A 25,780-nucleotide genomic window follows, 5' to 3' on the forward strand; every position below is an offset into this window, starting at 1 on the left:
GCACTGGTGTTAGCACTACACGGCGGCCGGTTTCTTATCGCTATAATCTGTTCACACTAATCCGTCTTTTTTTTTTGATGCACTCGCTAATAATCCGGCTCGAAGGACCACTATGTACTTTATTGTAAGGGTGATTGTATTGTTTCTTGCTTGTCGGTAATAAAAAACATGCTCTCGGTTCGAGGTCTTTAATGCTACTGTTTTACTCAATACAATTATGTATGGGCGACTACACTCACAATGTAGTTTCAACTTGTAACAAATTCAATAATTGTTCAACTGCAGTAGCCATTTTGACGTAATTATATCACGTGTTGTTTCTAGTTTTGTAATAGAACTTGTAAGAAACTTCCACAAAAAATTCTTCGATAGCTGTTCTGAAGTTTCAACCGTATTACAGCGCGATAAGGTGCACTGGTGTTAGCACTACACGGCGGCCGGTTTCTTATCGCTATAATCTGTTCACACTAATCCGTCTTTTTTTTTTGATGCACTCGCTAATAGTCGGACTCGTTTGGACCACTATGTACTTTATTGTAAGGGTGATTGTATTGTTTCTTGCTTGTCGGTAATAAAAAACATGCTCTCGGTTCGAGGTCTTTAATGCTACTGTTTTACTCAATACAATTATGTATGGGCGACTACACTCACAATGTAGTTTCAACATAGAACTACACTCACAATGTAAAGACAAGAGTGTGTAATTATAATAAATTAAATGAGAATGCATTTCATGTAACTCCTTCCGTGAAATCATGTTTATTATGTAATCAAAGTCATACGTTGTGTCATTGTAAAGAATTTTGTAGAATGTCAATAAGCGAAAGAAACAAATATGTAAAAATTAATAACTTGTGTTACAATTGCTTATCGATAGGGCATCCAGTTAAGTCGTGTCGATTGCCAATATCCTGTCGTATCTGCAACAAACGCCATCATAGTCTTTTACATGAAAACAAACAGGAGGAAGCTGTGGCTCATACCAGTGTGTCACAAATACAACCACAGATTCCTAACAACACACATGTCGAAGATGGTGAATTCCAAGTAAGTACAATGATGACGTCACATTCAAACACAAACACAAAACACAATTTTGCTTTATTAGCAACAGCAATGGTAAAACTATGCAGTGAAGAAGGACACACTGTTGTTTTACGAACTTTAATCGATCAAGGTTCACAGGCATCCTTTCTTAGTGAACGTGCTGCACAACTTCTCAAACTAAAAAGGAGACAGGTTCGAGGTACAATCACAGGGGTAGGTTCAACACAAACGCAAGTCAGTAGCATCGTACACATACAAATTTTTTCTACATTTGATTCTAATTTTTGTATGCCAACAGAAGCTTATGTAATGTCTAAACAAATTACAACAAGGTTGCCATCCAAGTCACTCATCAAGAACAACTGGCCACATATACTAGGTTTACAATTAGCAGATCCAACTTATGACAAACCTGGACCCATAGATTTATTATTAGGTGTCAAGGAATATGCTAATCTAATAGAACAGGATATTATAAGAGGTCCTCCTGGTACGCCATGTGCCCAAAAAACGAAGTTGGGTTGGATTCTTTTCGGACAAATAGATGACCCTTTTACAGAAACACAACCCTTAATTGTAATGCATCATCAAATTGACTTGGATGTCATGTTAAAAAAAATGTGGGAGTTGGAAAATGACACGGACAGAAAATTAACACAAGAAGAAAGGCTCTGTGAAGAGATTTATAAACAAACACACAGAAGAAATGAAGATGGTAGGTATGTTGTAAATTTACCATTTAAAACAAGCAATGAAAAATCGCCTGATGGAAATAGCAAAGATATAGCCTATGGAAGATTTTTACAATTAGAGAGAAGGTTCGAAAGGAACCCTACACATAAAGAAGCTTACACAAAAGTAATCAAAGAGTATTTGACATTAAACCACGCAGAAGAAGTTCCTGAAAATGAAAAAGATAATAGAGCGGTGTATTTAAGTCATCATGCAGTTATTCGTAATGATAGTGAAAGTACTCCAGTGCGCGTTGTTTTTGATGCATCCTGTAAAGACAACAACGGTATTTCATTAAATGATGAGTTGCTAGTTGGTCCCGTGTTGCAGGAAGATCTTCGGAGTATCATCATGAGGTGGAGGATGCACGCTGTATGCTTCGTCGCAGACTTAAAAAAAATGTATAGAATGGTTTTATTGGCGAACAAACATGTTGATTATCAACGTATTTTATGGAGGAACGATCCGTCTGAAAAAATAAAATCTTACAGGCTACTTACCGTGACGTTTGGCACTGCACCAGCACCATACCTTGCAGTAAGAACATTAATGCAGTTGGCTGAAGACGAAGGATCCGATTTTCCACTGGCGTCTGAAATAATTAAACAAGACTTTTATGTCGACGATTTGCTCACTGGATTTGATAACGTTGAGGAAGCAATAGAAGCAAGCAAACAATTGACAGAAGTACTGAAACGAGGTGGCTTCGAATTACAAAAGTGGTCCTCAAATAGCGCAGAATTCATGAGAACTATAGAACCTGAAAACAGATCAACAAAAGTAAATCTAAATATAGCCATTAACGGAACAATTAAAGCGTTGGGTATCCTTTGGAACTTGGCAAATGATCAATTTAATTACAACATACACTTACCTCCAGCACCTGAAGTTATTACAAAAAGAAATATTTTGTCAGACGTGCAAAAGCTATTCGATCCCCTGGGATGGATCGCACCGTGTATAGTAACAGCAAAGATTTTAATACAACGGTTATGGTTACAAAAGTCAAATTGGGATGACGAAGTAGACATAAATCTGAAACAAGAATGGATAAGAATTCGAAACGATTACGAAACAGTGAAGGACATTACAGTAAAAAGATGGATAGGAATTAGTAAAAATAACGACAGCAATTTTGTCGAGCTACATGGCTTTTGCGACGCATCGGAGAAGGCATATGCAGCCGTAGTCTATTGTAGAATAACTCACTCAGATGAGAAAGTTACAACTAAATTACTTGCAGCACGAACGCGTGTAGCTCCAGTCAAATGTGTTTCACTTCCTCGTCTAGAGCTTTGTGGTGCTGTCTTACTTTCAAAGCTTCTAAAACAAGTAGCTCAAGCTATGAGAGTTAGTTCTACGAGCATATTCGCCTGGACTGATTCTACAATAGTATTATCATGGCTTTGCGGAAATCCATTACGATGGAAACAATTTGTCGCTAATCGAGTAGTTGACATATTGGATAATGTGAATCATGAACAATGGCGTCATGTTGTCTCTAAAGAAAATCCAGCAGATATTGCCTCTAGGGGAGCTCTTATTTCTGAATTAAAAACACACAATTTATGGTGGGAAGGCCCTGAATGGCTGCAAAGTAGAGAAATAAATCACACTTTTCCACTCGATATTAGTACAAATCTTGAATTGAAGAGCATACAAGCAAATTTTAAAGTAAATGAAGAACAAGAAACTGTAGTAAAATTTGAAGAATACAGTACCTTGAATGAGCTTTTAGCTGTAATAGTGCATTGCATAAGATTTTTAAGAAGCAAACCAAATTCCATCCATAGAGACATGAAACTTACCACTGAGGAACTAAACGAAGCTCTAAATAAATGTTTAAACATAGCTCAAAGAGAATTTGAAAGTGAAATAAATGATCTAAAACTAAACAAAAATATTAGCAAAAACAGTAAACTAAAAATGTTGAATCCTTACCTTGACAGAGATGGCGTCCTCAGGGTGGGCGGCAGGCTAAGTAGCTCATACCTTCCAGAACAAACAAAATATCCTATTATATTATCAAATAAAAATTATTTAACTCACCTTATTATAGCCGACGCACATAAGAGGACTCTACACGGTGGTACACAGCTCGTCTTAACATACTTAAGATCAAAATATTGGATTATACATGCAAAAAACACCGTAAAAGCATACATACACAAGTGTACTATTTGTGCTCGACAAAGGGTTTTTACAAGAAACCAAATTATGGGAAACTTACCTATAGTACGGACAACGCCGGCGCGTCCTTTTTTGCATTCTGGAGTTGATTTTGCTGGTCCTTTAAACATATTAATGTCGAGAGGTCGTGGAGCTAAACAAAGCAAAGCATACATTGCCATTTTCGTTTGTATGGCCACGAAAGCTATCCATTTGGAGTTAGTGGGTGACCTAACATCAAAGTCATTCATCGGTGCCTTTCGTCGGTTTGTTGCAAGAAGAGGCAAGTGTACTCACATTTGGAGTGACCAAGGGCGGAGTTTTGTAGGCGCTAATAAAGAGTTGGCAGAGGCATTGGAAGAAGCAAAATTAGGTCTTCCTGGTGATTTGGAAGAACTCTTCACAACAGAGGGCACTCAGTGGCATTTTATCCCAGCCTATAGCCCAAATTTTGGTGGCTTGTGGGAGGCAGGAGTAAAATCCACAAAGTACCACTTGCGAAGGATACTTACCGCATGTTTGACATTTGAAGAAATGATCACAACACTATGTGAAATAGAAGCATGTCTAAACTCAAGGCCATTGACTACAGTTGACACCAGTGATCCAGATGCATTAGAGCCACTTACACCCGGACACTTTTTGATAGGAGAGGCACTAGTAAACATTCCTTCACCTGACATTAGAGACATTTCGTTGCATAGACTGGATCGTTGGCAATTGACACAGAAATTAGTTAGGGATTTTTGGCACAGGTGGAAATCCGAATATTTAACTAAACTTCAGACTAGATCTAAATGGTTTAAGCGCAAGGCAGAGTACAATATTGGCGATATTGTCCTATTAAAAGAGGAAAATCTTCCTCCTGGAAAATGGTCCTTAGGTAGAATTATTGCAAAGCATCCCGGACCAGATGGTTGTACCAGAGTATATAGTGTCAGATATCGCGGTGAAATTGTAAAAAGATCAATAGGTAAATTATGTGATTTTCCTATAAATGATTAGTTAATTATTATCGTGTTTTGAATTTAATCAATTTGTTTTGTAATTTTAAGTCATTCCCGGTTGAAATTAATTAGAATTGTATAACATTTTAAAGTACTAACGTCCTTTGGTGGGCGGCATGTTGAAACTACATTGTGAGTGTAGTCGCCCATACATAATTGTATTGAGTAAAACAGTAGCATTAAAGACCTCGAACCGAGAGCATGTTTTTTATTACCGACAAGCAAGAAACAATACAATCACCCTTACAATAAAGTACATAGTGGAGCTCCCCTTTTTATTACCTTAAGGGACGAGACGAGCAGGACTTTCAGCTGATGGTAATTGATACGCCCTGCCCATTACAATGCTCTTGTAAAAACCAAAAATGATGTACAAGTTCTATTACAAAACTAGAAACAACACGTGATATAATTACGTCAAAATGGCTACTGCAGTTGAACAATTATTGAATTTGTTACAAGATACTTCTAATTTGTTAAAGAAGACACAGATTAACTTAAAGAAATGTTCAAAGTCTCGGCTTACACGTGGATATTTAACAACGCGGTTGGAGTGTATTAAGGAATATTGGAAACTGTTTATAACTACGCATCAAACTTTAATAAAAACAACGACTCAAGTGCAACGTAACGATATAGCTTATTTTGTTAACGATGAGTACAACTCCTTTGAAGACTTGTACATATGTATCAAGGCTGATATTCAAGATATGTTATCAGATATGGAAACGCCGCCTTCTACGAGTAGTCAACATAGGAATTGCAGCTTGATGTCGACTGAGGGAGCTTCATCGCAAGTTTTGCTACCTAGGATACAACTGCCTGTTTACAATGGACATTATGAAGAATGGCCTACATTCCACGATTTATTTGTCAGTTTGGTGCATAATTACACACTCTTGTCTTTACGGGTGTCACAGCACTAGCACTACTGGTTGGGGTAACTAACTCTAATGTCCTAAATTTAGATTCCAAAAAGATCTTCAAATCACTCCAAGAAGGTAAATCATCTGTGTTTTGTTTGTAGTTGTATGTCTCCCATTCTTTGTGTGAGTCCTGATCCAATTTCTGTATCACAAGAAATATAATTACTGGGTCCCAGGACTCGGTGGTAACTTTCAAATTATTTAAAGTATTAAGACACTCACAAGTAGTGTCAAGCAACAGTTTGATGTGTTGGGCAGACGGTACACTTATCCTTTTCTGATTAAATAAACGTTTAAGTATTGTACTTACAATCATCCTCTTGTTACCGAAACGTTGTTTTAGAGTTTCCCACGCTTGTGCATAATTGGTGTCGGTGACTTGAATGTGTCTTAACAGCGCTTCGGCTTCACCAGCTAAACTTGTCTTTAAGTAGTGTAGTTTTTGTACGTCGGAAAGAGATGTGTTATTATGCACCAAACTGACAAATAAATCATGGAATGTAGGCCATTCTTCATAATGTCCATTGTAAACAGGCAGTTGTATCCTAGGTAGCAAAACTTGCGATGAAGCTCCCTCAGTCGACATCAAGCTGCAATTCCTATGTTGACTACTCGTAGAAGGCGGCGTTTCCATATCTGATAACATATCTTGAATATCAGCCTTGATACATATGTACAAGTCTTCAAAGCAGTTGTACTCATCGTTAACAAAATAAGCTATATCGTTACGTTGCACTTGAGTCGTTGTTTTTATTAAAGTTTGATGCGTAGTTATAAACAGTTTCCAATATTCCTTAATACACTCCAACCGCGTTGTTAAATATCCACGTGTAAGCCGAGACTTTGAACATTTCTTTAAGTTAATCTGTGTCTTCTTTAACAAATTAGAAGTATCTTGTAACAAATTCAATAATTGTTCAACTGCAGTAGCCATTTTGACGTAATTATATCACGTGTTGTTTCTAGTTTTGTAATAGAACTTGTAAGAAACTTCCACAAAAAATTCTTCGATAGCTGTTCTGAAGTTTCAACCGTATTACAGCGCGATAAGGTGCACTGGTGTTAGCACTACACGGCGGCCGGTTTCTTATCGCTATAATCTGTTCACACTAATCCGTCTTTTTTTTTTGATGCACTCGCTAATAATCGGACTCGTTTGGACCACTATGTACTTTATTGTAAGGGTGATTGTATTGTTTCTTGCTTGTCGGTAATAAAAAACATGCTCTCGGTTCGAGGTCTTTAATGCTACTGTTTTACTCAATACAATTATGTATGGGCGACTACACTCACAATGTAGTTTCAACACTGCTCAACCGCAATAATTGCATATTGAAATTGACTTGAGATGTCGCTCTTTCAATTGTTATAAACTTGCAACAAAAATTTGTTACAAATTTAATTTGTATAAATAATTTAATGAACTTGAATCTTTGAACATCAAAAAGCGATGTTGCCGTCCCGCGCGCTTCAAATTCAAAGTCGCTGGGCGTCCATCAGAAAGATTTAAAGCGACGTTGCCGCTTCTCGCTCCTTGCCACATCTTGCGGTCACTACAAAAGCCGAAATCGTGCATCCCTCCAGTGGTCAATGTACATTATCAGTACAAAGAGTTTAATCTTTCTAAATTTATTTAAATAATTATTTTATTTGAAAAATTCACTTTTTCAATTTAAACTTATTAATAAAATAATTATTTTTGCGTTACTTCTATGCACTATCCTATGTTATTATTAAACGATACTGTATAATGAGCATTTGCATAAATTAATTTCAGCACTAGGTGAATCAATAAAGCTTGCCAAATCATTGACAAAGTTTCCACAAAACGCACTCATAATGGATAAACTAGCAGCTGTGAACTCACAGCTCAACCCGAACAGTGAAGAGAGCATGAGAGATGAGGCCGTGATGGCCAGTCTACTAGGATCTGCCATTGATGATCTGAACAAAGGAGTAAAGAAGTTCCAAGGAGGTAAGTGTTCGAGCTGATCCATTAAACAGCATTGTACTATCATTTTTGCTTTGCAGATACAAGTTTAGTTACTTACTCACATAATCTTGTGATGTATTGGCCAAGACAGACAGACCTGCGTGTCTAGCCTATAATTAACCCGGCCTGTATGATTTACCAGTTACATATTATTTAGTTGTATTTAGTTTAGTTTATTAAATAAAGCGAAGAATATGGAAATCAGTAAAGGATCATGGGCAAAATGTATGGTATGTGTCCTCATTGACCATTGAAAGCTCTTTTTGTGACGATCAATTGGTACTATATTGGGGAATCTCAAATCGTATAGCTAAAAAAGTATATACAACTATTTGTTTTCCTTCCGGTGAAGCAAGAAAAATCTTATTGTGGCGAGCTTATCCAAAATGGTTTCTACATTATAGAAGTGTTTAGAGAAGAAGATCGTGACATGCACTTGTATAATATTTCTCAAAATAGTTGGCTCTTAAGAGGAAGAATTCGGTCTAGTCATGTTAGAGCGAGAATATATCACAATAAACAGGGATGAAATTGGCATATAGCGTATAAACGTAATATGTGACTATTACTGTACGTGAGAGTAGGTAGCTGGTGTATATACTACACGGCCACATTATCGCTGGACCTCGCTGGAACATGGAAGCCCCCTCCCGTTCTCCTTTCACCCCCTCGCGCTCGTCCTATTGCGTTAGTACGGTTTGCAGTTTCATTACCGTTTCGCCATCTCATGATATTTTCGTGCTATCACTGTTTTGTTATTGAAGTTTTCATTGTTACGTTTTTTGACTTTTGTTAAAACTTCTATAGTTTCTGTCAGAAAAATAATACTACATCACAATACAGGTGCGCAGGAATATCGTTATCTATTTTTCATTTCTCATACTCGGAAAGTATTGTTGTTTTGATCTGATTATTTGGTAGAAAATGTTGCTTCCCTCCACAGAGAGGGAAAACCCATACAAATTACTTCCCACCCAAGGGCCGGAATGAACTTTAAAAATAGAACTGCTGTCAGCTATGTAGAGTTTTATGTAAAAGTAAAACTAATAAAAAAAATGCTGCGGCCATGTGACTTTCTAAACAGCCCGTGTGAACTTAGCACAAACTTCTTTGAGCGGAATAAGCCGCAACAATTACGCGGTGAGTTCCATATTTAAAATTCAAAAAGTCGACATAAATTGTCCTAATTTGACAATTAATTTTCAATAGGTACTACTAATATTATTACATAATATTATCTATGAATCGTTTAGATACCTAAACAAATAATTTTATTTTCCTCATATTCGAAATGAAAAGTAGAGTGTTTAACACGGGTAAAAAAATCAATTTCTACTCGGACTATAGCCTAAATACGTCGGGAATTTATTCTTTCGACCCTCGGTTAACAATCTAATATTTCCTATTAAGTTAAGCAAATCTCGACCACTATAATTATTTTCAAATATTCCCCCACGCTCTTGTCAACGTGTGGGAGAATAGCAATTGCGAAATTTGCGAATTTGCGAACGCAAATGCATGCGCAAAATCGAACTTTGCGCACGATAATAGGAAAATACTTTTCTAATGATCTTATTTTGTAAAATATCCACTGCTCGCACAATAAAGTTATTATTATATAGCTGTGCAGCGTTACTCACATGTTAAGACGGGTTTAAATGTTTTCATGTCACGCTATTTATCATACTTGCTGATATGTTTGATAGCTTGGTCGTAAAAACCCGTACCAGTGATCTTATTTCAGACTGTTCGAACGTTTATATAATCTGTATTTATATTGATTACAGGTATTGGTAAACACGGCAAATTCTACAAGCTAACAGAAGTTCCACTTAAAGAATGGGAGCTGGAGGAGGCGTTTGAGGAAATTACAGTCACCGAAGATAAGAAGGATGATAAAAAGTCGTAGTTAGTTGTTTAACTTATTTAATGTTGTTATTGTTGCTAAGTACCTACGTAGAATAAAATAATTTAAGTATTTAAGTGTTTTATTTAATAACGATTGACCAAGTACTTTTGTATCATGGTAAAAGGTTACGCAAAAAAGACGTGAGGCACTCGGGGACTGCCGCGGTAAAGCTATTGCATAGCATTTTTTATCAACTTATGCAATTATAATTATTTATTTATTCTATTTGTGCATTATTTTTTTGATAAAATTTATTTAAAAAAAAAGCAAACGGGAAGTGAGTAAAATTTTACTTGCAAGATTTGATTACAGATAGACAACGGGACAGGTGAAATTAAATAAAAATTAAAAAACGTGATAAAAAAAATAAGAAAATTAAAAACAAATCAAGGCGTACCCCAGAGTCTTGAGTCCTTCAGCACAAAAAGACAGGAATATCTATATAGATCTAGTAAGTAAGTGTTAGGTTATTTTCGTTACGGAATTTCTGGATTCGGTCTCCACGCTCAAGGCCCGCGATAGAAGCTATGCAATAGCTTAAAAATTGGATTTTCTTTAAATATAAGCAGCCTAAGTTACCCTGTCTGTTAGTAAATAATAATGCATGAGCTGTCTGTTAGTGAAGGTTCCGTAAATACAGGTTCAGCTGTGAAGGTAAGCCGCCAATGATATGGAGTGAGTTTGTCAATTAGTTTTCGGTAATGTAGTGTAGCGAAGTATGATTGTCAAAAAGTCGTGTTTTTGAAGTCAAACTTCTTTTATGTGATGTGTTCTTCTTAATATGAATTGTTTCATCATTGCCAAATTTGTAGTGATTGCAGAGATTAAATTTAATAAAAATCATCTTTTCTATTTCGAAAGAGACAAGACTAAAATAATTATTTCTGCAAAATTATAAACTAGAATCAATTTTGAAACTTGTTTTTACAACAGTATGATGCAGAATGCACATGATACTTTGTATATAGGTATAAGGTATCGGCAAGACACAAAGGGACACAGAGTAACGTGTAGCCCTATTTATAGATAAGGTAACGGCAAGAGACATAGGCATACAGAGTAACGCGAAGCCCTTTTAATAGGTAAGGTAACGGCACGAGACAGGGGCACAGAGTATCGTGTAGCCCTATTTCTAGACAAAGTAACGGCAAGAGATATAGGGGCATAGAGTGACGTATAGGCTTACCTATATTATCTTAATAAGGCATGAAAGATAGGGGCACAGGGTAACGTGTTGCCCTATTTATAGGATAAATTACGGAAAGAGACACAGAGTAACGTATAGCCCTATTTATAGGTAAGGTAACGGCATGAAAGTTAGGAGCACCGAGTAACGTGTAGCCCTATTTATAGATGAGGTAACTGCAGGAGACATAGGGGCACAGAGTAACGAATAGCCCTATTTATAGATAAGGTAACGGCAATAGACATAGGGGCACAGAGTAATGGGTAGCTCTATTTTTTTGAATGGTCGAACCTAAGCCAACTTGTGGATGCAGCAATAAGTCCAAATCATGAGCTGCGTTCAAGCGGCAATTGACGACGTGCTTGCACAGATTCCCTCCGCTGAAATCGTGGTCTTGGGTGATTTCAACGGGCACAATGCCGAATGGCTTGGATCACGCACCACAGACTACGCAGGGCGATCTGTGCATAATTTTGCATTGGCGTATGGTCTGTCGCAATTGGTTGAGTCGCCAACGCGGCTCCCGGATGTGGATAGCCACATGCCGTCCTTATTAGATCTGCTGACTACATATCCCGATGGTTATCAGGTCTTTGTCGACGCCCCTCTCAGAACGTCCGACCATTGCCTGATCTGGAGTGTAGTGCCTATCCGACGCCAACGTCGCAGACCACAAGCGACCCGCCGCGTTTGGCACTACAAGTCAGCAGATTGGGATAGGATGCGTTCCTTTTTTGCATCCTACCCTTGGGGCAAGGTTTGTTTCCCTTCTGATGATCCTAGTGCCTGCGCCGCTGCAGTAGCCGATGTGATACTACAGGGCATGGATATTTTTATACCAAGCTCTGTAGTACCGACCGGTGGCAGATCACACCCCTGGTTCGATGCGTCAGTTAAAGCAGCATCTGACTGCAAAAACAGGCGTATCGAACTTGGGTTGCGGCGCTGGGCACAAAGGATCCGAACTGCAAAGTTCTTAAGAGGAAATATAACCGTGCCTCCAGATTTTTTAAGCGGCAAATCGCCCGTGCGAAATCGAAGCACGTCGTAAAATCGGCGAGCAGCTTTCCAGTTACCCGATTGGAACACGCAAGTTCTGGTCGTTGTCGAAAGCTGCTCTTGGTAACTTCAACCAGCCGTCCCTGCCACCGTTGCACATGAGAAATGACACCCTGGCCCATACGGCAAAAGAGAAAGCTTATCTCCTTTCCGCTCTTTTTGCCTCCAACTCGACTCTTGACGACAGCGGAAAAACACCGTCGACCATCCCGCGGTGTCAGAGCTTTATGCCTGAAGTACAGTTCAGACAGTTTATTCCGGCACTCTTATTCCAAAGGCGTAGTCCCTGACTCATGGAAGTCAGCTCTTGTCCTACCGATCAAAAAAAAAGGAAACAGTTCGGATCCGGCAAACTACAGGCCTATTGCTATTACCTCCCTGCTCTCCAAAATCATGGAGAGTATAATTAGCCGTCAGCTCTTGGTATACCTAGAGGGTCACCAGTTGATCAACGACCGATAATACGGGTTTCGCCATGGTCGGTCGGCAGGTGATCTTCTGGTATACCTAACACATAGATGGGCTGCGGCTATTGAAAGCAAGGGGGAAGGCCTGGCAGTTAGCCTGGATATAGCGAAGGCCTTTGATCGTGTATGGCATAAGGCGCTCCTCTCTAAACTTCCATCATTTGGGCTTCCCGAGAGCTTGTGCAAGTGGACCTCCAGCTTCCTCACTGGGCGCAACATACAGGTCCTTGTCGACGGACATTGCTCGAACCCGAAGCCCGTGTATGCTGGAGTGCCCCAAGGCTGTGTGCTATCTCCTACGCTGCTTCTTCTGCATATCAATGATATGTTGGACACCTCCAACATTCATTGCTATGCAGATGACAGCACTGGTGATGCCGTATACACGGGCCATGCACGTCTCTCTCGGGAAATCGTCGGCCAGTGCCGGGAGAAACTTGTGTCTTCTATCGAGTCCTCTCTTGAAAAGGTCGCGGAATGGGGTAAATTGAACCTTGTCCAATTTAACCCCCAGAAGACTCAAGTTTGCGCGTTTACCACTAAAAAAACCCCATTTGTCGTATCACCGCTCTTCGACAACACTTCCCTTAAAGCCTCGCCTGGTATCGGAATACTGGGTCTCGAAATCTCGAGCGATTGCCAATTTCGTGGCCATCTGGAGGGCAAAGCCAAATTGGCTTCGAAAAAGCTGGGAGTCATCAATAGAGCACGGCAATACTTCAAGCCGGCCCACATTCTAACGCTCTACAAAGCGCAGGTCCGGCCACACATGGAGTATTGCTGGCATCTCTGTTCTGGCGCACCCCAGTATCAGCTCAATCCATTTAACCGCGTGCAACGCAGAGCAGCTCGAATTGTCGGGGACCCAGTGCTCTGCGAACGGCTGGATCACTTGGCGTTGCGTAGAGACGTCGTTTCATTGTGTGTCTTCTACCGCATTTATCACGGGGAGTGTTCCGAAGAGCTGTTTAACCTGATTCCTGCCGCCGAATTCCACCTTCGCACGACACGCCACAAGTTAGGATATTATCCCCACCATCTGGATGATCCTCCACAGTGCGGTTTTCAAGGAGCTTTCTTCCGCGTACTACAACGCTGTGGAATGAGCTTCCTTGTGCGGTGTTTCCGGGACGATACGACATGAGTACCTTCAAAATAAGCGCGTACACTTTCCTTTAAGGCCGGCAACGCTCTTGTGATTCCTCTGGTGTTGCAAGAGAATGTGGGCGGCGGTGATCACTTAACACCAGGTGACCCGTACGCTCGTTTGTCTTCCTATTCCATAAAAAAAAGTCCTATGTTTACGACAACGGAAACTAAATGTAAACTTACAGCAATAAGGTTGACTTTTTGTAAAGTGCTTTATATTATAACGCCTTTATGAACTGTGGTTCGTAGCTCGTTTGGACATTATTATTTAAATCAATGTGACAGCATGATTTACTTATTCGCCATACTAACCAAAACTGCAAAAGCAATATTTTCCCGTGGCGAGCAAGCAATTGCTTTAACAAATTCTTCTTTAATAATACTTCCATAGCTTCAGTTCCTTTATCATGTACAATAACTTAAATGTACGTGTAATGTATGAAGTATATTCTTAGTTTCATTTTTGTGCACTACTACTTATAATTTTGGAAACCTGTAGTTTTGCTCTTAGTAACTTTCGTTTAAATTTGTATATAGATATAAGTAGACTTAGCTGTTAGTTTTCTGAATAAAATCAAATAAAACGACATTAAGTGAAGCTTGTCTTGGGCTTCACTCTGGCCCAACCTTGTAATATAACCGTCAGCCCTCAATATCCAGACAGAGGACCTACCTCAGCTGTGTCCCCTGAGGATATTGCGCCGCAAGGTCTAAGGCCTGGAGAGTGTGATGAAGATATAAATAAGAACTCCTATTATGCAAGGGAATAATTTCTCCAAACGTTTCCCAACTACCTCATCACGACGAGTGACTATACTCGTCGTGACGATCACTACGTACGGCACGCTATGATGGCCGTTTTGACGTTTGTCTACTCATGAAGTTTCGTATTAATTAATAATTACATTGAAGGAGCAAATTACTGTTCTTTATTGTCAATAGTGAAGTGCAGTTAGTCATAAAAATTTATCGATTGTATAATTTTAGGGCACAAAATTTATTTATTACATTGATTTCTAAACTATATTAGGGTCCCGCGAACGTTTATTTTTTATATTTATAAGATTTTAATTATTTCGTGTATTATTTACCACAAAACACGGTATTTGTTTTTCGAAATTTAAAATTTATATCGTGATGGCAAGATATATTTTCTTACAGCAAGTGAAAGAAATTGAAGATTGGCAAAATGTTGTTTTTTAATGAAACACGGCTTAATGCTAAACACGCTCTAAAGCGTTCTTGGACCGATGACACTGCAGCATCTACGTCCAAAGTTCCTGTTGGAAAAGGATCGCGACTTATAATTTGTCACGCCGGAACCATCAACGGGTTTGTCGAAAGTTCTCTCATGGCTTTTGCGTCAAAAACCACTGGAGACTAGTTTACTGAATGGTTTACCTCAATATTGTGTAGCCTCCCTGAACCATCTATTATAATTGTGGACAACGCCCCATACCACTCGATGCAAATTGACAAGCCACCTGCCCAATCCCAATAGAAAGGTGACATCGTCGCATGGCTTCAAAAAAATGGCGTGGATGCAAACATAAATATGTTAAAAGCGGAATTAGTACGTCTTTTAAATGAAAACAAACCAACCAAGATCCGATACGTTATTGACGAAATAGTGTTAGAATATGGGGACAGAGTTATACGGGTACCGCCTTACCATTGTGAATATAATGTAATTGAGTTGATGTGGGCTCAAATTAAGGGATATGCTACAAGGCGCAATACAGAACCACCATTTACCACAACAAAAATGATAAAAATATTAGAAGAAGCTTGTGAACATATGACTAAAGGAGACTGGGAAAAGGTTGTGAATAGAACTGTTAAATTAATAAGGGAAGATTATGAAAGAGATGTGAAAATAGATAATATTTTAGAAAACGAACTCATAATAATTAATGTCATTATGATGATAGCAATGACGACAGTGAAAATAGCAGTATGGACGAATCTGATTCAATCTGGCCTTTTGTTACACCTTTTTTTGGTCTCTTTTTGTATTCATGTTTCTTTGTGCATATAAAGTGTGTGTATTAATTTTCATTCCAATATATTAAGTGAACATTTATATTTCCGTTTTATTAAACCTTTTTAATCAGGAACAAAAACTAATAGATTTGATTATTTTTGTCGAGAATAAATTGACATTTCACATCACTATTATAATGTCAAAACGGCCATCATAGCGTGCCGCTAGTATAGGGCGTTCGTTCGAGCACACATAGGGGGCACAATAGATCTACAGATTTGAGTGTAACTCTCCCCACTAATAATAATAATATAACTATCGCGGAGAGCCGCTGAATTTTGGTGTACTTGTAGCCTCAGGCTTCATACAATTGTCTTGTTAAATTCGTATACAGAACTCCTTTGGATACTCCTAAAATTTTCGGACAAATGTACCCTTTTCTGTTATACTCCTGACAACATACATGAAGTAAATTCTTGATTATCACTTAAGAAGTTCAGGCTTGAAAGAAGAAGAAACAAACTCACACCCGCATTTATAATATTAGCACGTATTTAATAAAAAGCCTGTATTCTATTTTGATGTGATTTATTATAAATTTAAGAGTGGCGTATATATATAAATGAAACAGCAGTACTCAATTATAATTTATTCGGTATCTGTGACTCCCCGCTGTGCCTGATACTTGTAGTGCAGGTCGGAGCAGTCCTCGTTGGAGATGTTGACCCAGCCCTGGTCGCTAATGTGGTATACGCGGATGATGCCACCGGAGTACGCATCCCGGTGCGTCGCGTGGTAGATAGCACGACGCCCAAGTTCTAAAACAATGTATAACAATTAATAATTAAAGAAAAAAAAGACAATATTCGTGACCTAAAAATGAATGTACTTAAACCAACATGTGGGAGGCTCCTTTGCACAGGATGCCGGCCAGATCTATGGGTAAACCACGGTGCCATTTTCTGCCGTGAAGCAGTAATGTGTAAGCAGTACTGTGTTTCGGTCTGAACGGCACCCGTAGTTAGTGAAATTACTGAGCAAATGAGACTTAACATCTTATGTTTCAAGGTGACAAGCGCAATTTTAGTGGCGCTCAGAATTTTTGGGTCTTTCAAAAACCCTGAGCGGCACTGCATTGTAATGGGCACCAATCAATTACAATCAGCTGAAAGTCCTACTCGTCTCGTCCCTTATTGTCATAAAAAAGACACAACACAAGGGTAACTTCAATGCGATGTTAATAGTACTACTACTATTGCTCTTCGAGCGTGTTCGGTCTTTGCATTGTGTATTGTTTGATAATTTTTGATTTCAAAGGTGCCGTCTATCGCTGCTGTAACCGAACCCTAAGTTAAAACTAGGTAGGTAGGTAGTAAGTGGATAAAAATAAAGTTAGTGGCGTAAGGCGCGAAGCGGAGCGGCACTACAATAATTGCTCTCGTCACCGTGAGACATAAGATGTTTAGTATCATTTGCCCAGTAATTTCACTATCTGCGGCGCCCTACAGACCGAAACACTGTAATGTTTACACATTACTGCTTCACGGCAGAAATAGGCGCCGTTGTGGCACCCATAATCTAGCCGGCATCCTGTGCAAAGAAGCCCACAGGGCTTGTTTTTGACTGCAAAGCAAGCATCATTCAGAGAGTAATCTTTGATAGCTCTTGTTGACAAACTTCTTGATCCGACTCTTGCATATTATAGGCATTACTATAATAATTATAAAATTTACAGCATTAAGCCCCACACTTTTTAGACTTCCCACATAATATGTATATCAGTGGAAACTTTATGTGTACAATATTTTATGTTTTAAATACTGTTTGTTTCCAAAATGTAAATACATAAACCCTCATTTGTATAATGTACTCAAATGTAATATGCAGGATCAATGAGAAACTAGTCCGAAAGAGCCCTTTGTAGGCAATTATACTTTTTATATTCTATTAAGCCCTTTTTATTCTGAGTCAGAGTATGTCTATTAACTCAGTATGCCGCTTGGCAAAGGCCTCCTCTAGCTCTTTCCATTCTGGAGTCTGTCAAGGGACACTCTTCTCCAGTTCGGGCCAGCTGTGAGTTTGAGTTCATCCTCCCTTCTTGTTCAAGGCTTTTTATATTACTCAAAATAAATAACAAACCTTGAGCCTCCAAGTCTTCAAGATCCCATTTGTATCCAGAGTCTAGCACACCAAATGCATAGACAGAGCCGGAACCAACAGAGAAAACCTTCCCTGGTGTACGGGTACCTTCGCTGTCCACATAATACAACTGTGCACCCTGCAACGTAATGAGTCATTAGCACTGCCCTCTACTATATACCACTGGACTGGTGGCTGTCAAACTGTTGATAATGTAGCGTGAGTCTGCGGTACTAATACTAGTGACGACAACCTCAGCAAACAACAATTGATGGTGTGAAACTATTTACAAAAAACAAATGTGAACTTTATAATGTTGATTCTTGAAGTTCCTTCGAAGCCATTTGTATTAGACATCAAAATTAATATTCTGGACGCTCGCGAGTTCAAATAGGCCCAAAAAATTAGCTGTCAAGCATATGGAACAGACTGTCCAGTGGTATTTATAGAGGTCAGTGGTCATTAGTAATTACTATAGAGTCAGCGTCGTGCTAAGCCGTCTGGCCAAAAATGTCAACAACAATACAGTTGTGTTACTTTGCAGCTTATTAATATCTGCCACTCGCTTCATGAGTCCACTTTACGAGAAAATATTTTGTAAAACAATAAAGTATTTATAATTGTAGATTAGTTTTTTTTATTTTGTTACATTATTATATTATCTTAATATATATAAATTACGTGACACGTTGTTTGTCCGCGATGGACTCCTAAACTAATGAACGGATTTTAATGGGGATTACTTCATCGAGTGCAGTTTAGTCCAACTTGAGAGATAGGATAGTTTTTATTTCGATTTGAGACCCATCATTATTTTTAATTCCAATATTTTTTTTGTATGGTTATTTCTATGAGAGAATTTATTGACGCACGATTTGACAGTTCTGTTGTGAAATAATTACATTATAGTTAACAACAGGACCAATCACGTTCTATACATAATATAGAATGTCATTGACAGGGAGCATATTTTACTAAATAATTCTTTGTGTTATGAAATATTATTGACATATTCATAAAAACAGTATTTTATTTATTATTTCAAGAGCAACGTCTGTCCGCTCAGCTAGTTTCATATATAACAAACCCTAAAAAATCCATTTATTAAATTTTATCGACATTGACTATGTTACGCATATCATTTTGACGCTCTGTAAGTCCAATGAGTGCGAGCGAGATAGATTGATTACAATGATTTACGACGACTCATTTAATGCCGCGTCAACTATAGTAATAATTTTATATCAAATCTGTTGAGTTTTGAAAACATAAATATTCCAAAACCTATTTAGAGTTTTTTGAAATACAAGGATGTACAAGTTTACAGGGTCACCTGTCTGTAAGTAATCACAGACTGTGGGTAGATGTTCAGCCATTCCATTCGTGCTATACTTTGTGCCGTGACCGTGCCACGAGGTGACAGGGACGGCCACTCATGAAGTTGTAGGATTATATTTGTGGCGGCATTGTACAGAGACAGCGGACATTGTTGTGGGCATGACTACATTTTTCATCTTACTGGATGCAAAAAGGTGATTTCTTTTGTTCATAATAATAAACATACCCGCTTATCAAATCCGGCGAGCATCATTCCCATGCTGAGCCCCATACCCTTGTAGTTGTACACCATGTTAGCCATTAGTTTGCTCGCAGCAGCTACAGATATCCTCTCCCGGTTCCTCAGCTCGTACAACCGACACTGCTTTGCAAGAACTCTATCCCAGTATACACAATCCGCTGCACCACCTGCTAATGTACCTGTTGGGAATCAGATATCACACTTTTAATTATTTCAATTGTTGTTTATGACAATAACGGACGAGATGAGCAGTAAATTCAGCTGATGGTAATTGCTAAACCCTGCCCATCACAATGCAGTGCTGCCCAGGATTCTTATAAAACTCAGTGGCACTACAAGTGCGCTCATCTCCTTGAGACATAAGCTGTAAAGCCTCGTTTCCCAGTAATATTACTAGCTATGATGCTTTGAATCTGTATCAATCTTTAGCTTGCTTATAATTCATTCTTTCTGTGTGAATTTTTTTAATTTTTTTCAATCATATAATCTTTTTAGTGTTTGATGTCATCAAAATTGTTCAATAACAACACATTTCCCACCCATTCTTCAATATAAGTTTTTAAATCTTCTTCTGACATTAATTCTTAGATTTTTTAATAATTATGGTTAAGTAGTTTTTCCTGTGTGTTTGAAAGGACTTCACAATATTTTTTTTGTTTTTATAAATGAAAATTTTTGTATTTTTATAATAATTATGTTTAGTTTTCTCAACCTAATTATGTAATGTAAGATAAAAATTTATACACACTTATCATTTACTATTTCAGTTTGAGATATAAAAGTTTTGAACAAACTCACCTAACAAATAATCATTGATCTCAACAATTTTCTTCATGGTCTGTGAACCAATGAACTGACCACCAGTGGCTCTGGAATCCACTGCCAGTAAAACACCTCCCTGAAATATTTTTAAGTTAACATTTTGCAGGTAGATTTTTTATTATACTGAGGCAGCCCAACACTTGAGGATTGAAGATGATTGTAGTGTACTGACATCTAGTCTTAACAGAGTATGTGTTAATTATCATTGTTACTGTCACAACATCGACAGTGACATTAACGGTGTGACGTTGAGTGCTATATAAGGAATGCACAGTACAGCGGAAGGCCAGTTCTAATCGGTTATTGGTTGCGTGTGGACATGTCCGGGTGTAGTGCTACATAGTAAAAATTAGTTATTTCATTCGTGAGCGAATGAGGAACATTACAATGATCATAACTCTCCTTGAATCTACAGTAGTGAAAAAAGTATGGATGGCAGTAGGTGCTAGTAAACACTTGGATCAACTACATGAGGTGTTACTCCTAAGGCTACACTACTGATACACATAAACATAGTGGACCCTATAGTTCTTATTAGAGACCAGATTATATGCAAAATATTTAGTACCTTTACAGCAGTAGTTGCATATTTTAGAAAAAAAAATTATTATGCATATTTACGCTCAATCTCGCTCATTGTTCGATGCTTTTCATAGTACACCCAAATATTGCACTCAAATTTAAATTCGGCCCAGTAGGTTACTGGGCCGAATTTAAATTATGTACAGTAGATGTAGAACGTTCCTTTTTCGCTTACAAAAATTTATTAAGCGATCGTAGACACAATTTGTCTACAGAACATTTACAACAGTACTAATTAGTAGGAGGTACATATTTTTAAAGGTAAATATAATATTTCATTGTTACCTAAGTAGGTATATCTTGTAATAGATTTTTCCACAAATACAATTGTCAGTACAAGCCTTTATAAAATAAAATAAAAATATGACTTTTTATTTTTTCCTGTTTAATTGTATGCATATTTTGGAAGGATTATGGTTTTTGATGCATATTTGCATGCATATTTTGTGCATTTTTTGTAGCATATAATCCAGTCTCTAGTTATTACTGTGTTGTATGGTACAAGAAGTCCAATCAAATGACATTTGATATCCAACAATACTTTGACAGTTTAAAGTAACAGGAGTATTCACCTCAGCTTTGCTAGACTTAGCACCATTACAGATATAAAAATGTAAAGTCAGAGAGTAATGCTCAAAATTAATGAAGCAGGAAATATGAGCTTGAACTTCTAACACCATGAGGAAACTATACTATTATCATGGAAAACCGGGAGGGAGGGAAATAGGGATTCAAGGAGAGTAATTACTCATACAATCACAAGTAGCAATGTGGTAGCCCCTTATACCACAAAAAATAGTGCCATTTGGCACACAGAAGGATCAAAACAAAGCAGTGGGCACTGACAAGGAAATTATTGCTACTCTTAATTTATTTTCATTTGAAAGAATTATATAATATGCTTTCTAATTAGCAATGACAATGATTTAATTCTACAATGAAATCCAAAGTTTGAATTCCAAACACAATCTGCTAGTGTTAATTTTAGCAGAAAAAAAGATTTTCATTTTCACATTTAATATCACTATCTATTTTCACTTGATACTCTTGAAATGTTACATACTTAGCAGGTAGGGGCTAGCTTGTAATGGCAGTTCTAATAATAGGGGGAATTTGCCAGTCTAGACTCTTTGCCGTCATGTTTCAAGCTGAAATCTTTGCAATTCTGGGTCTAAAATGTCTTGATGGTCTCAAACCCTTCTTCTCATTAAAAATAAAATATAAGTTTACTTATAATATTAACTGCAAAAGTTATAAATTAGACCTATATTGAAAGAAGTGTAGAGGGAAGTGTGAGGGGCCCAGGTTTTTTAAAATAACAAGTTGTAGTACTTTCTAGCATTACCAGTTACATTTTGTTTTCATTCGGAAATCAAAACATGTTAACTTCTTACCTTGTAACGAAATCCGAGGGTTGTAGTTCCATGGTCAAATTCAATTTTGATTTTTTTCCCAGTTTCATCTTGAGCACTAAGTTGAGCTAAGCTCTCTACGGGCTGAAAATAACAAATTAAATAAAAAATTGTCATTTATATTGTTTTTTCTATTCAATAGTATAAATTAAACTTACATTTGCGAACGGCGGAACTGCAAGTTGGGAGCAATTTGTAAAGTTCTTCGTATAACCAATCACATCCTGTTGAAAGGTAGCTAGAGATACAGCAGGCTTTAAATTAATTTTTTCATCCAAGCGACAGTAATCTATTAAAGCCATTATAATACTTTAAAAGAATTTGCGGTGATTCGAATGTTTTCGCTTTTCAAGTTTTCAACGCCGGATGACAAGCAAAATTCTAAAATGCTGATTGATCAAATGAAAGTCATTGATATTGAAATTTGAATGACAGTTGACGTCTGACAGTGAGAATAAAGATCAAAGAGAATATATTTAAAGTTGTCCTGAATTATTGTTCGGCGTTCTTGCGAATGCATATTTATTAATTTATATAAATTAAATACAATAGTCTAGACCTAATCCGAAAAAGAAATCGTAGCCATATTATATAAATTATTTAAAAAAAATCTAAACCTCAAGGCTCTAACAGCTATTGCATACTAGATGGCGTATTTAATCGCCTGGCTTGCCACCTGTCGGGCAGTAGATTATTAAATGACTATCAAATGATTAGTTGTAGGTGGCTCTGCTCTCTAAAATTCACGTGTCGCGGTTTTATGTTTCTTATATTATTATTATGTTTGTTACCAAACTCCTCCGAAACGGCTAAGGCGATGAAATTTTGTGTGCATCCGATATGCATAGGTTTGAGAATCGGCCAACATCTATATTTCATATTCCTAAATGCCCTTATCATTGTGATATTTATATGCAGGTTGATCGATACCCCTAAATACTTTTATTTTATTTTATTTTATTATGATGGAAAAATACATACAACTTCAAATTTTCACCCTTCTACGATCAACCCCTGTTTTTTAATCACGATTTTAATATTATTCTGTTCCATCCACAGATCCGCACAGAACACTATTGGGTTGCAAGATGGCAATCGAATACAATAATTGTAGTACGATATATTTTTTGTACGATAAATTTGGTAGGTCTGATAATCGGTCGTCATCTATTTTTTATACCAGTCATACCTGTCACTACGACCAAGATTTTTTGAAACATTATTTACGTTCCGTTCGGCATCCTTGGTAATGAGAACGCAAATGCCTGTGCGAGGTCAGATACTGAAACAGGTACCCTCCAATATTCTAAAATTTTCTCCCATGACTTGCGCACCATCCTGAAACCCAAGATGCATGAGAGTTGGTCCCACATATTATGGCAAGTTTCCAAAAACTTTAAAGGAAAATTCTATGAAGATCTACAACCTGTAATTCCTCAGAAACTTTGGTTCTCCACATTTAAAATTCCCAACAAGTCAGTGATATCAGCTATTTGTCGTTTACGTTTTAATCATGCTTGTACTCCAGTACTTTTCGCTAAACTAAGAATTAGGGACAATTCCTTTTGTGAATGTGGTCTAGAATAGGGAGACGTGGATCATTTATTCTTCAATTGCCCTTTAACGCAACCTTCTTTGTACAATTTCATACCTCCTGAAGTTCGCCGCCCAACTTCCTTTAAATGTCTCCTCTCCTTAGTTCAGTCACTCCTTTTGTATATATTTTGTGTAAATATATTAAAATAAATAAGATTAAGTTGTAAATATCACTAAGTACTTATATTAAGTAATTATATTTGTGTATGTCCTTTATAGTCCTAACAGCATGTATATTTGTTTCAGGTATAAGAAAATAAAACTTGTTTCAATCTTAAGCACCGATCACTACCATTAAAATTACTAAAAGAATACTCTAAGTTTGGTGGTCTACCTTAACGTGACATTGGCAAACTTGTGGTATACCTTCCACAGGAGCCATAGTAGGAAGCATAGAATAGAAAACGTTATTCTTCTGTAGACGAGCCAAATGTTTAGATAGAATCTTATTGTCAGTGTCAAGTGGCAAAATTTGAACGAAAAATTTACATTTTAAGTTTTGGATGCTATGTTCTAAAAAAAACTTTATGTAATATTTATTTCTATGTATTTAGACTACACTTATAAATTTAAAATTATACTTTAATATATTTTGACACACACAATGGAAAGAATAGAGTATTTGTAAGAATTCTAAAGGCGTAGTCCCTGACTCATGGAAGTCAGCCCTTGTCCACCCGATCCAAAAAAAAGGAGACAGTTCGGATCCGGCAAACTACAGGCCTATTGCTATTACCTCCCTGCTCTCCAAAATCATGGAGAGCATAATTAGCCGTCAGCTCTTGGTATACCTAGAGGGTCACCAGTTGATCAACGACCGACAATACGGGTTTCGCCATGGTCGGTCGGCAGGTGATCTTCTGGTATACCTGACACATAGATGGGCTGCGGCTATTGAAAGCAAGGGGGAAGGCCTGGCAGTTAGCCTGGATATAGCGAAGGCCTTTGATCGTGTATGGCACAAGGCGCTCCTCTCCAAACTTCCATCATTTGGGCTTCTCGAGAGCATGTGCAAGTGGACCTCCAGCTTCCTCACTGGGCGTAGCATACAGGTCGTTGTCGACGGATATTGCTCGAACCCGAAGCCCGTGAATGCTGGAGTGCCCCAAGGCTGTGTGCTGTCTCCCACGCTGTTTCTTCTGCATATCAATGATATGTTGGACACCTCCAACATTCATTGCTATGCAGACGACAGCACTGGTGATGCCATATACACGGGCCATGCAGGTCTCTCTCGGGAAATCGTCGACCAGTGCCGGGAGAAACTTGTGTCTTCTATCGAGTCCTCTCTTGAGAAGGTCGCGGAATGGGGAAAATTGAACCTTGTCCAATTTAACCCCCAGAAGACTCAGTTTGCGCGTTTACCACTAAAAAAACCCCATTTGTCGTATCACCGCTCTTCGACAACACTTCCCTCAAAGCCTCGCCTAGTATCGGAATACTGGGTCTGGAAATCTTGAGCGATTGTCAATTTCGTGGTCATCTGGAAGGCAAAGCCAAATTGGCTTCAAAGAAACTGGGCGTCATTAATAGAGCACGGCAATACTTCAAGCCGGCCCACATACTAGCGCTCTACAAAGCGCAGGTCCGGCCACACATGGAGTATTGCTGTCATCTCTGGTCTGGCGCACCCCAGTATCAGCTCGATCCATTTGACCACGTGCAACGCAGAGCAGCTCGAATTGTCGGGGACCCAGTGCTCTGTGAACGGCTGGATCACTTGGCGTTGCGTAGAGACGTCGCTTCATTGTGTGTCTTCTACCGCATTTATCACGGGGAGTGTTCCGAAGAGCTGTTTAACCTGATTCCTGCCGCCAAATTCCACCTTCGCACGACACGCCACAAGTTAGGATATCATCCTCACCATCTGGATGTGTGGCGGTCCTCCACAGTGCGGTTCTCAAGGAGCTTTCTTCCACGTACTACAAAGCTGTGGTATGAGCTTCCTTGTGCGGTGTTTCCGGGACGATACGACATGGGTACCTTCAAAAAAAGCGCGTACACCTTCCTTAAAGGCCGGCA

At 38.2% G+C, this 25,780-nt stretch overlaps 2 protein-coding genes across 6 annotated transcripts in view; one reads left to right on the forward strand and one right to left on the reverse strand.

Annotated features, from left to right (window-relative positions):
* Positions 1-9,852, forward strand: part of LOC126969940 (probable enoyl-CoA hydratase) — a 22,971-nt gene extending 13,119 nt beyond the window's left edge. For 2 of the 3 annotated variants that reach the window (XM_050815581.1, XM_050815580.1), the window contains exons 5-6: positions 7,659-7,856; positions 9,662-9,852. In XM_050815581.1, the coding sequence (XP_050671538.1) occupies positions 7,659-7,856; positions 9,662-9,783 (320 nt within the window). In that variant the 3' untranslated portion in view covers positions 9,784-9,852. The remainder of the gene's footprint in view (positions 1-7,658; positions 7,857-9,661) is intronic. The other variant, XM_050815578.1, reaches the window with a different exon arrangement.
* LOC126969942 (proteasome subunit beta type-5) overlaps positions 1-22,546 on the reverse strand; it is a 25,620-nt gene extending 3,074 nt beyond the window's left edge. Inside the window, exons 1-6 of one of the 3 annotated variants that reach the window (XM_050815585.1) lie at positions 22,321-22,546; positions 22,145-22,246; positions 20,145-20,244; positions 19,332-19,525; positions 17,768-17,906; positions 16,325-16,446 (exon numbers count right to left, since the gene is read on the reverse strand). In XM_050815585.1, coding sequence (XP_050671542.1) covers positions 16,325-16,446; positions 17,768-17,906; positions 19,332-19,525; positions 20,145-20,244; positions 22,145-22,246; positions 22,321-22,464 — 801 coding nt within the window. In that variant the 5' untranslated portion in view covers positions 22,465-22,546. Of the gene's footprint in view, positions 1-16,262; positions 16,447-17,767; positions 17,907-19,331; positions 19,526-20,144; positions 20,245-22,144; positions 22,247-22,320 lie in introns of those variants that run through there. The other 2 variants (XM_050815583.1, XM_050815584.1) reach the window with 2 other exon arrangements.
* Positions 22,547-25,780: the final 3,234 nt, after the last annotated feature.

The sequence above is a fragment of the Leptidea sinapis genome, chromosome 19 (assembly GCF_905404315.1).
Source record: "Leptidea sinapis chromosome 19, ilLepSina1.1, whole genome shotgun sequence".
Classification (NCBI taxonomy): Eukaryota; Metazoa; Arthropoda; class Insecta; order Lepidoptera; family Pieridae; genus Leptidea; species Leptidea sinapis.